At 43.2% G+C, this 12,143-nt stretch overlaps 1 protein-coding gene across 8 annotated transcripts in view; it reads right to left on the bottom strand.

Moving 5' to 3' along the window:
• The window catches only part of PTPRT (protein tyrosine phosphatase receptor type T), a 939,599-nt gene that overhangs the window by 324,561 nt on the left and 602,895 nt on the right, over positions 1-12,143 (bottom strand). For all 8 annotated transcript variants that reach the window (XM_031433788.2, XM_031433792.2, XM_064475672.1 and 5 more), the window contains one exon: positions 9,168-9,464. In XM_031433788.2, coding sequence (XP_031289648.2) covers positions 9,168-9,464 — 297 coding nt within the window. The remainder of the gene's footprint in view (positions 1-9,167; positions 9,465-12,143) is intronic.

Here is a 12,143-nt window from a genome sequence, read left to right as displayed (position 1 = left end):
TATAGAAGATCAGAACTAACTTAAGAAAAATCGAAGTTGTTTGAAAACGGTTCAGAGGACACCAGAGTTTGTGAGTCTTATAGAAAGAAGACAGATTTAGACAATTTCAATCTACTTCGTATTTTCCAGTCTTGCTGGAGGAAAGGCAATTTTTTCCTGGATATATTTTTATATCTTAACATGTGAAATGTATCTTTCTAATGGAACTATATAGTGGTGTATTAGTAAACGTTTCACAACCAGCTCTCCAGGAAAACAAAACAAAATCTCAATGTATTTGCTGATTTCCATGGTATAAATATCTTCACCATGGTTGATTTTAAGCAATGAATGTGATATCAGTGGACTCAGAGGCTGCAAGAGAGGCTACCGATTAGCTCTATCAAGCCAGTATGAGCTGGTTTTGAATATAAATAAAATACATTATACATTTCTTCACTTTCTTAAGCAGTGTGCAGGACCTGGTCATATCATGAAAGAGGCACGGGCTTTGATGTTAGATATTCAACAAAGAGTTAATGAGCATCTACCGTGTGCCAGGGAGACAACAGCACACACACGCACAGACACACACAAAGTATTTCAGATAATGACAAGTACTATAGAAAAAAACAAAACGGAGAGAGTGTTAGGGAGATATTGGTCAGGAATAGTATTGAAGATACAATGGGGTTACTTGGGGTCTGACGTAGAGTTATCTCACATGGAGTTAGGGGGAAACAGCACAGATAAAATTTCGGATCTATTTACTGGCTCTGCCATTTGTTACTTGGTAGCCTTACAGGTTCCTTAAACTCCCTGAGCCTCAATTTCTCTTCCACACAACTGTATCAGGAGCATCTCCATCACAGTGTTTGGCAAATGACTGCATGAATGAAGAATATCAGCACAACGTCTAGCTCACAGCGGGCATTCAAAGACTGTAATTGCATTTCTCTTTACCTTTTATAATAGAGCAAGGTCATCTCTGTAAACATCAGAAATGTACCAAGCTCCAATTAAACGATGGCTCAGGACTTACCAGGACATGTATGGCTTTTCACCCTTCCCCTGAGTGACTCTGGATCGCATTACTTACTGCCTTGCTGTCGCTGCCCTTTCTATTTTCCTTCTCACTTTCTTCTTTTCCAGATTTTATGTGCTACATCTTGTTACCATACGAGCACCTATCCCTAGCAACATGCAGCCTCCTTCCAGCCTCCTGCGACCTGAGAAACCAGATAATTAATCTTGTCAAAAATGCACATAAAATAGAGGCACTCATTCCTGAACTATGTCCGTCCTCTCTACGGTGAAAGTGCATGTATTATATTGAATGAAATAATATTGGTATTTTCTGTGATTAAGCATATGATGTATCAATTATATTAATATACTGTATACTGTATTATGAATTATAATTCAATTAAATTTTTTATACAATTATAAGTTATATGGGAGTCCAAATTCCTCATTGTAAAATAAGGAAGATAATGCTGTTTGTTTTTCCACATTTGGCTTTAAGATTAAATGAATCTACAAACGTAAAGTGATACAAATTTTATGGAGGAGTATCTGTCATCTTCTAATGAAACTGCACATGCATGTACCTGCGGACACCAGCAGTCCCACTTTTAGAAGTTTCCCATGAAAATACATCCAAACTCATTCTGAGGCCGCCATCACTCTGATACCAAAATGAGACAAAGGTATCACAAAAAGAAAATTACAGGTCAATATCACTGAGGAACACAGGTGCAAAAATCCTTAACAAAATACCAGCAAACCAAATCCAACAATGTATTAAAGAATGATATACCATGATCACATGGGATTTATCCCAGGGATGCAAAGGTTTTTCAATATCCACAAATCAGTCAATGTGGTACACCACATTAACAAACTGAAGAATAAAAACCATACGATCATCTCAATAGGTGCAGAAAAAGCTTTTGATAAGATTCAACATCCATTAATGATAAAAACTCTCCAAAAAGTGGGCACAGAGGGAACATACCTCAACATAATAAAGACCATATATGACAAACCCACAGTTAACATACATCATACTCAATGGTGAAAAGCTGAAAGCATTTCCTCAAAGATCAGCAACAAGACAAGGATGTCCACTCTCACCAGTTTTATTCAACACAGCTTTGGGAGTCCTAGCTACAGCAATCAGAAAAGAAAAGGAAATAAAAGGAATCTAAACTGGAAAGAAAGAAGTAAAACTGCCACTGTTTGCAGATGACATGATACTGTACATAGAAAATCCTAAAAATGCCACCAGAAAACTACTAGAGCTCATCAATGAATCCAATAAAGTTGTAGGATACAAAATTAATACACAGAAATCTGTTGCATTTCTACATACTAACAATGAAATATCAGAAAGAGAAATTAAGAAAACAATCCCATTTACCATCGCATCAAAAAGAAAAAAATACCTAGGACTAACCTACCCAAGGATGCAAAAGACCTGTAATCTGAAAACTGTAAGACTCTGATGAAAGAAATTGAAGACAACACAGACAGATGGAAAGATATGCCTTGTTCTTGGATTGAAAGAAACAGTATTGTTAAAATGGCCATACTACCCAAGGCAATAAACAGATTCAATGCAATCCCTATCAAATTACAATTGGCATTTTTCACAGAAATGGAAAAAAAATTGTTAAATTAGTATGAAAACACAAAAGACCCCGCAAAGCCAAAACAATCTTGAGGAAGAAGAATGGAACTGGAGGAATCACAATCCCTGGCTTCAGACTATACTTCAAAGCTTCAGTAATCAAAACAGCATGGTATTGTTAAAAAAAAAACAAAACAGACACATAGATCAATGCAACAGGATAGAAAGTCCAGAAATAAACTCATGCACTTACAGTCAATTAATCTATGACAAAGGATGTAAGATTATATAATGGAGAAAAGACAGTCTGTTCAATAAGAGGTGCTGGGAAAACTGGACAGCTACATGTAAAAGAATGAAATTAGAACATTCCCTAATACCACATACAAAAATAAACTCAAAATGGATTAAAGACCTAAATGTAAGACTAGATACTATAAAAGTCCTAGAGAAAAACATAGGCAGGTCACTCTTTGACACAAATCGAAGCAATAATTTTTTTGATCCATCTCCTAGAGTAATGGAAACAAAAGCAAAAATAAGCAAATGGGACCTAATTAAACTTAAAAGCTTTTTCACAGCACAGGAAACCATAAACAAAACAAAAATATAACCCACAGAACAGGAGAAAAATATTTTCAAATGACATGACCAACAAGGGATTAATTTCCAAAATACATAAACAGCTGATACAGCCCAGTATCAAAAAAAAAAAACAACCCAATCAAAAAATGGGGAGAAGATCTAAATAGATGTTTCTCCAAAGACATACAAGTGTCAAACAAGCACATGCAAAGGTATTCAACGTTGCTAATTACTGGAGAAATATAAATCAAAACCACAATGAGGTATCACCTCACACTGACCAGAATGGCCATCATCAAAAAGTCTACAAATAATAAACGCTGGAGACAGTGCGGAGAAAAGGGAACCTTCCTACAGTGTTGGTAGGAATGTAAATTGGTGCAGCCACTATGGAGGACAGTATGCAGATTCCTTAAAAAAATAAAAATAGAAAAAAATAGAATTAAAAAACCCCCATAAGATCCAGCAATCCCATTCCTGGGCATATATCCAGAGAAAACTCTAACTCGAAAAGGCACATGCACTTCAATGTTCATAGCAGCACTATTTACAATGGCCAAGACATGGAAGCAACTAAATACCCATGAACCATTGCTTCTTGACTGCTTTTCCAGGATACATTAAGTAAACAAAAACACAAGATGCAGAGTATACCTATTATGTTATCTTTGATATAAAAATAAGAAAAAGAAAAACCATTTTTACATTTTTACAAATGAGCTATAGGAAAAGTATATCTAAAATAAAAGTAAATGGTTGCCTTTCAGGTGTGATAGGAACAGCGTGAAAGAGAATGGTGGCAATACATCTTTGAGTGTACATTTTTATTTAGTTTTGACTTCTGAACTATGCAACTGTTTTGATGTTAAAAACAATGATATTAAATAAAAAAGGATGGGGGGAAGGCAAACCTTAAAATTGAAATAAATGAACCTAATTGGGTATCAAATTGATAATATAACCATGCAGAGAAAAAAGAATGAATCTTTGGACGTGCTATTTTGACTACCGAGGAGAGAAAAACTTAAAAAGAAAATCTTTAACCTGATTTAGTAGCTTTCTTGTTTGTTAGGGGGATTGGTTTTGTAATTCTGAAACTACTCCATGTGTATTACAGTGTGGAGCAAATGGAAAAATATGTGGATGCTGGGAACAGGATTTCTTACTGTGAGAGGAAGGAGACTGAGGGAAAGTGCAGAAGAATCCTGAGGTGTTGGCTTGAATTAGTGTGAGCTCGTGACTTAAAAGAGATAAAGCATATTCCACAGCTCTATTTTCTGGAAGAGCCTAGAGGCACTCATATCCCACTGAACACACCTAAGATGTATCTCTTAGTGCCAAAGAGCCACTCTCCACAGAAGACAACCAGAAATCCTTACAAAAGTAGTTGACTTCGGGTCTGGGGCAGAGACAGTACCAGGACAGCCTAGAATATTTTGTTGTGCCACAAGCAAGGAAGAGCCAGCTTGAAGGGACACCCACTAGCCATATATGAGACAATTTGAGCCTTAACAAGAATAATCACCGTAATAGATTTTAATATATTGAGTCAAAAAATGACCTATGAGTCAACAGGGATACTAAAAATGAGGAGGAAGGATGAGGAGAGAAAAGCTCTTTTATAAAAATGAATGTGAATTAATATGTGTAGGGGGAATGCTGGATGTAAAAAGCATCCTTTTGTAAATATCAGTGTAATAACTGACTCAGGTGAGGATTATCAAGAAGCACGAAAACCATTAGGTCAAAAGTTCTTGGGGAACAGGATACTCAAGGACCTCAAAGTATCACTGCACAGGTTAGGTAACTTACAAAGAGAAAAGGGGCTGCATTTACAGTGGAGGGACTGGGTGGTCCCCAGTTTATCTAAGGGGCCAAATGCAGCATCACCAGTAGAGGGACTCCCTGACATTATGCACCTCTTGACATGATACAGTGAGAAATACACATCACCAACCCACATACCATTTTTGCCAAACATATCTGGTATTCTGGTTGGCCACACAAAGTCAGGTTTAACATTACTGGAGATATGCATGTGGACTGTCTCTTTGATTATTTTAAAATTAATGCTAAATACCTTAGCTGTCCTTTGGTGTTGTGGTTATGGAGAAGAATGTCCTTATTCTGAGGTCACGTCATGTGCGCTAAAGAATTTAGGGGTCAGGTGTCATCATTTCTGCCTCTCACTTTCAAATGGTTAAAAATATTATGTTTATACATGATTTTTCCATATCAAATATGTCATACACATGTAGTGTGTATGTATGTATGTATATATATATATATGTATGTGTGTGTGTATATATATATATGTAAACTAGATAGCAAGGTGTTCATAAATGCTGAATCTAGGTGAAGGGTTTATAGGTCATCTTTGTACAATTCTTTCAATTTCTCTACAGTTTTGAAACAGTGCAAAGTCAAGTCTTGGGTATGAGTCCTTGTATATAACACGCCTATCAGTGCCTGGCACAGAGGGTACTCAGCAGTAGCCAAAACGAGACTTTCATCAGCTTTGTCTTCGTCTTTCAAGACCTCATGGATTCCATTTCACAATCCAGGCTGTGGTCTGGTTGAAGGCAGAGAAGTAACCACCCAGTAAGTGAGTCGTGTTGTCAAATGAGACATTTGTGAAGAAAAGGGGAAAAAAAAAATCAAGAACCTATTTAGTCTCTTATTCACAACTGCCTCCCAGATGAAGCAACGGGGCCTCAGTGGCCATGAGCTTCTCTCACCAGTGTTGCATTACTTCACAGGCCCTCAAAGGCATGGGGGCCATTAAAATACAAATTCTGCACAGTCCCCAGGAGACAATTTTGTAGCACAGACGAAAGCAGCATGAGTCCAGTCAGCTCAATCTGCAAGGCTGCTCCTTGGTTCCCCGAAGGGGGTTTCAGTTAATGGACCAGAGCTGAGCTCCATCCCCAGCTCGACCTTGAGGTGAATGAGTTCCCAGCAAACAGAGATGGTGCCTCTCCCCTCTGCAGGAGAAATGGAACCCAACCCCGCCATGCAGAGGGGGCTGTGCTCCTCCGAGACCTTCCTGCAGCCCGGTGGTTCCGGAGGCGGGGCCTCAGGAGAGCTACAAGACCGAGGCCTGGTGTCTTGTAGGTTGTTGTTTTCAATATGATAATGTCCGCACATCTCAGTAGAGCAGAAATTGATGTTTTATTAATGGTGTTTCAGTAAAATTTAATTTCAAAGCATTTCTGCTCTCAGTTTGTTTTGATAGAGGCGTTGTGATTTTTTATTTTTATTTTTGGTGACGAGAAGGAGAAAGCGAGACGTTGAGACATACCTTAAAAATGGGACTTGGGATTTGCTGCTGCAGATGTAAGTAATTCACAAAAAGAAGCCCAAGGAGGGCAGAAAATCTTGACAAAAAATGCCCTGAGCTGTCCCCGGGCCAAACCCTCTTGCTCATCTTCTGCATCCTGAATATTCATGCTGGTTCTCAACAACGGCTCCTCCTTGTCTAAGAACCAGGTTCCCTTCCCCATGAACATTCGTCACTAAACCACTCTTTCTGCCCCAACCCTACTTCTCAGAGGAGGCACTGACCATGCCACCACTCCCTGAAAGTCTATGTCATATTTTGGTGGATATGACATAGTTGGAGCGATGTCTACAGCCCTCAAGAGATGGGTGGGTGGCTTCTGGGTTAATTGTGCTAGAGGACACTTTGTTAAGAATTTTTTTTTTTCTGGATTCAGTGCACATGTAGTAGCTACATTTAATGAAATGTACCACCTGAGGGGCGTTATTCCGATGTTTCTATCTGCCACACTTTAAATGAGCGTAACAACCTATAACGTAGGTACTATTACCATCTCCACTTTACAGAGGAGGAACGGAGGCATTGAGAGGTTAAGCAACTTGCCCCAGGCGTATCTGGCCCCAGAGGCTGCCTTCTCAGATAGTGCATTATTTTAACCTGCTGGAGGATGGGGCTGCACATTTCTGAAACAAAGGAGCCAGACCTAGGGAGAGCTCTGGCACCTTCATCAGAAGCCAAATCCAGGGCTGCATCTCCTGGGCTGCAGAAGGACGCCAACGTGAGCTGCTTGACCTCCTGCGTTGGAGGCCAGATGGGAACGGGTTTATAAAAAGCAGAGCCCTCAGATCTTCTGGAGAAGGTGATCTAGGGGAGAGCTGTACCCACAGAAGACTGAGCTCCACAGCCAGACAGGAAGATGCGGGACAGGATGCCAGAGGCTGAGTCCCCACTGCGGCTGCTGCTACCTAGAAGCATGGCCTGCAGGGGCTGCAAAGAGAGTGGCCGCGAGGCTGAATTTAAAGGGGATCGGGAAGGGCTTGTCATGAAGCCAGACTCTGTCAAACTTCCAGTTCTAAGATGGGACAGGGCGGGAATGAGAATTAGGTGACAAGGTGAGAAGAGGCTGGAACTCTATCTTCTATATCCTTACGGGACTTTGCAGCTGAGGATGTTGGTCTGGACCCCATCCAAGGACTTGCTTATGTGAAACAAGAGCACTAGGCAGGACTGCCACAGTAGGGCCTCGGCTCTGAGTCAAGTGTGAGGATTTGCCTCATGTGCTGACAAGGACAGAGCTCTGCCCAGGCCCCTTCTGATCACTTTTATACCATTTTGTGCCCTTCGACTTTTTGTCCGCATGTGCAGAGAGCAAAAAGCTCCTGAGGATGTACTTCCCAACCCTCCCTTCCCATTTCAGGCCTAACCATTGGCTGGGTGCTCCCTTCCCAGATTCGGAATGAGACTGATACATAAGCTGCCCTACGGAGTCCTCCTGCAGGCCCGGATCACAGCCCCCCTTTGCAGGATTTGGCCTCAAGTTGTCCCTGGGCTTCCTCCTCTTCCCAGTCCTGCTTCCCCACTCCCTTCCCAGTTCCCCCTGGGAAAACTTCTTCATCAATCATTTGCACATCAACCCACATCTCAGAGTCTGACTCCAGGGAACTAACTAAAGACACCACAAAGCCAGAAGCAGTCTGCATGGAGGAAAAAACGAAACACGGCCATAGAGAAGTGTTTCTTAGATAAGTCCCAGATCCAGCAAGTTTTGTCCTCCCATAAATAGGGTAACTGCTGAGGGAACCTGAGAAGGAACACCCAAATTGGCTTAGGACACTCAGGGAAAGCTTCCTGGAGGAAGCAGCATTTGAGCAAAGACTTGGAAAGTTATTAATAGAGTCTGTCCCACAGATGTAGAGGGAGAGGTCATCCAAGGAGAAACACAAGGGCCTGGGCAAGGACATAAGGGTGGAAAACGTGAAATGTTCTAGGAAGTGCACATGGTTCTCCATTCCCGGAGTCTTGATTTAAGAGGCATGTTGGAAGCAAACTCATCAGAATCTTGTGGGAGTGGAGGTGGGGGCTGGGGGTGGGAGAAATGAAGGCACCCAGACTGACTTCAGGTCTTTATCTTGACTTAGCAGGTGCAGTTCACTGAGATGAGGAACACAGGGAGAGATGGCAGAATAGAAGAGGAGATGAGTTCATTTGGGGGTATTTTTTTGAGATGCTGGTAGGATATCACGGTGAATATTCAGGTCTGGGTGAATTCAGTGCGTGTGCTAAGCTCTTTGTGTGTGTTTTCTGATTCTAATTCTTACAGAATCCAGAGCTGTCTGACTCCCAAACTCAACACACTTAAACAATATGATCAATACACATCTTCTCTTTTGGGAGGCATCGATATGGTTAAACGTTGGGCACAGCATGTGTATAAAGTGAGGAGAGGGATGTGGGTATACAAGAGCCTGTGTCTGTGGCAGAGTTGCCACTGTCTAGGGGGACAGCGCCCCCTGGAGTTGTGCACTGCACAGTCTGCGTGGTGCTTTATGGAAGATCTTAGAAAAGATGCAGGTGTATCGAGGAGGATATGGAAGATGCAGGAAAAATAAAACCTCATAACCAACAGGCGTGGCCCCCAAGCAGGTCCAACATTCCCCATTCCCAAGGGAGCAGCTTCCCCTCCTCACTCACCGTCCTCCTCTGTCTGCACCACCAGCTCCTCGCTCTCCATCCGGCCCTCGGGGTTGGACAGCAGCAGCCGCAGCCGGATGGTCATGAAGGGCCGCAGGCCCCGCAGGGTGTAGTGGGAGGAGGTCTGAATGACCTCCTCGGCCTCGTACTGCTGCTGGTTGAACACGTACTGGTACTGCACCGTGAGGTTGTAGCTGTGACAGCGGGTCACTGCGTAGCCGAAGGGCTCCCACTGCAGGGTCAGCTGCCGGGCTCGGATGTCCACGATTTCCACATTCTGCGGGCCGTGCACTGGGTCTGCAAGACACACACGCGAGACATGGGGCTCTGAGGAGACTGTCAGGAAGGCGGGCGGGGTGTTCTGCTCAACGGGATGAGAGCTCTTCACGTGTATCTCAGTCATGCAGCCCCTGCCCTCTCAATGTCACCATGCACAGTATAACTCGACATTGTTCTGTAAATCAGACTCCTTCTTATTTAAACACAGGCATCTAAAACCAAGCGTAACTATATAAAGGGGAACCCTGCATTACTTGCTACAAATAAATGTTAACCATTAAAAAAATGCCAAATTATCAGTTTTTCAAGGTTCTTCAGGGTGCCACCAAAAACCATCGCGGGTGCCACCAAAAACCATCGCGGGCACCACCAACAACCCACACAACACTTCGGGGAAATACTAATTTAGGAGGTGGCTGGAGTTCTGGATCTGCCTCTTTACATTAATCTGGCCACATCCTCTCCCCTGGAGAAATCAGTCCCCTCTGAGCAGTTAACTGCACTGTTAATCAGACCAAGCCGCACCCTCAACACACAGCCTCCAGCTGTGTCCAGGTCCACGTGGTCACTGGGACCCGTCATAGCGACTTGGAATTTTCCTCCCTTCATTGACAACACAACTCACCCTTTCTTCACCTCCCAAGACAGCCCTCAATCCTTCCTTCTCTCCTCTCCACTTTTTTCCCAACAGGCCCCTCCAAGACATCACTCTTAGGCAGATCTGACCAGGCCTTCTCATCCCTCTGCTGTCCCCACGCCGCCCCTTCCTGCTGATCTTGGTCCCAGACCCTCACCCATAACATCGGCTATGTTTACTTTATTATGAATATTCTATTTATATTTCACACACATTAAATAGATGCTTTTGTACAAAACAGATTATAACAAACAAAACTTTATTTTTTTAATCCCCATATGTAAAGCTCATTCTATAAAGGTTCGGCATTTGTTACGATAGAAAACACAACTTCTTTTATGACTGGCATTCCCCACAAGTTCTTCTGTCAAGATTCTCTTAGCTGGAGCTCGCACCGGCTCCTAAGCCCTGTGAAGAAACCCAGCCCTCTAATGCCTTGTGTTTAAAGTTTGGTTGTTCATTGAGGGAGAGGATGATACACGAACCATTCCTGATAGGGGCTGGACAGGGCTTATGGTGGGGGGGCAGGAATATTGGGGAGAAAAAAATCTGATCATTCCTCAGTCCTGCCCATTTCTGTCCTGTATCCTGCTTAGCTAGACAGCAGGAGAACAAAGCACACTGAGAACCATAATGAAAACAAAACAAACAAACAAACAAACAAAAGATTCTCTTAGCTGGGAGCAGTGAAGCACAGGGTAGAGATTAAAGCAGTGTATTTCCCCCCACGCCACCTATGGGACTTTACCGAGTTATATTACCTCTTTGGGTCCATTTTATATTTCATTTGTAAAATGGAGATAATGGTAGTAGCTAACTCCATAGTGGGGGTGGGGAAGCGTTTAATGAGATGTCTGTAAAGCAGTTAGAATAGTACCTGGAATTTAAGCACTCACTATTCCACAGTTTTTCTTTTGCAATAATAGGAAGAGTACTAAAAATAATAATAAGCCTTCATGTGCTGTATCTACCCTGAACGCCTTGTAAGTGGCAGTACTGGGGTAGCATCCTTATGCAAAATGATAGAGTCTATCTATCACTTTTCTGGTCCCCTCAGAACATTCTGGGGTAAGGCTGCTTCTGTGCCAAATACAGCAATAAAAAGGGAGGGCAGTCTTGATCAGCCGAGTCCCCTGATCTGTCCTTGTGGGGGAAACGTCCTGCGGCTCGTGTCAGAGCCTTACCGAGGAACTCACTTGGAAGTGGTCCTCTTTGGAGAAGGGTGCCTAGAAATAAATGCCAGGGAGCCTAGCGAGCCAGCCCAGACCTCTCACGTGATGTCAGGGAGAGCAGGCTGCTGCCCGCCCCGCTCAACTAATGAGTTCATGGTCACTCATACAGCCCAATTTACTTGTCACAGGCCCCTGGTGTAAAGGAGAGCCATTGTCCCAAACGCAAATGGGTGACACTGAAGGAGAGCTGCTGTGGGTCCACTGTGCGGAGCCCACGTGGCGTGAAGTGAGAAGTGCTGTCCTCGTAGCTGGGGAGTGAGGACCTGGCATGGCTCTGCAGCTGCTGCTGGCTTAACAGCTCACGACGGCGTGAGGACGAGGGCTCAGGCAGAGGGGCCGCGAGACGCTGCCTGCCTGCCTGCGAAGTCCCGAGCATCCCCACAAGCTTTGCCCGGCGGGAGCCTTTCTGCTTGTCCAAATGCCAGAACTCTCTTGGGAGGGAGACTGTCCACCCCGCTCAGGACCTCATCCATCCTCCTCTTCCGATGTGCCTTCAAAACTGACGCCAAGCTCCATCCCATAAGATCGCTTTTGTGCTCTCTTTCCTCATCTTATTAGAGAGTGAGAATAGAAACGGGAACATCTGAAACCCATTTAATTCCAAGACTATGACCCTATTTTGTCAAACATCTTAAGATGTACTACACAGTCCATGTTAAATATACATTTGGGAATCTCCAATCAGCCCTTAAAGCACCAACGAAACAATAAAAACAAAATGACCTGATGGCTGACAGCTACAGTATTGGGTTCTATCACCTGCACCATCTTGTGACCCTGTAAGGGAGGGACTGACTGCCAACCCCACTCTACAGATGAATAAACTGA

Source organism: Camelus dromedarius, chromosome 18 (assembly GCF_036321535.1).
Source record: "Camelus dromedarius isolate mCamDro1 chromosome 18, mCamDro1.pat, whole genome shotgun sequence".
NCBI classification, from domain to species: domain Eukaryota; kingdom Metazoa; phylum Chordata; class Mammalia; order Artiodactyla; family Camelidae; genus Camelus; species Camelus dromedarius.
Note: the sequence above shows the minus strand (reverse complement) of the source record. Positions and strands in the feature narration are given on the sequence as shown.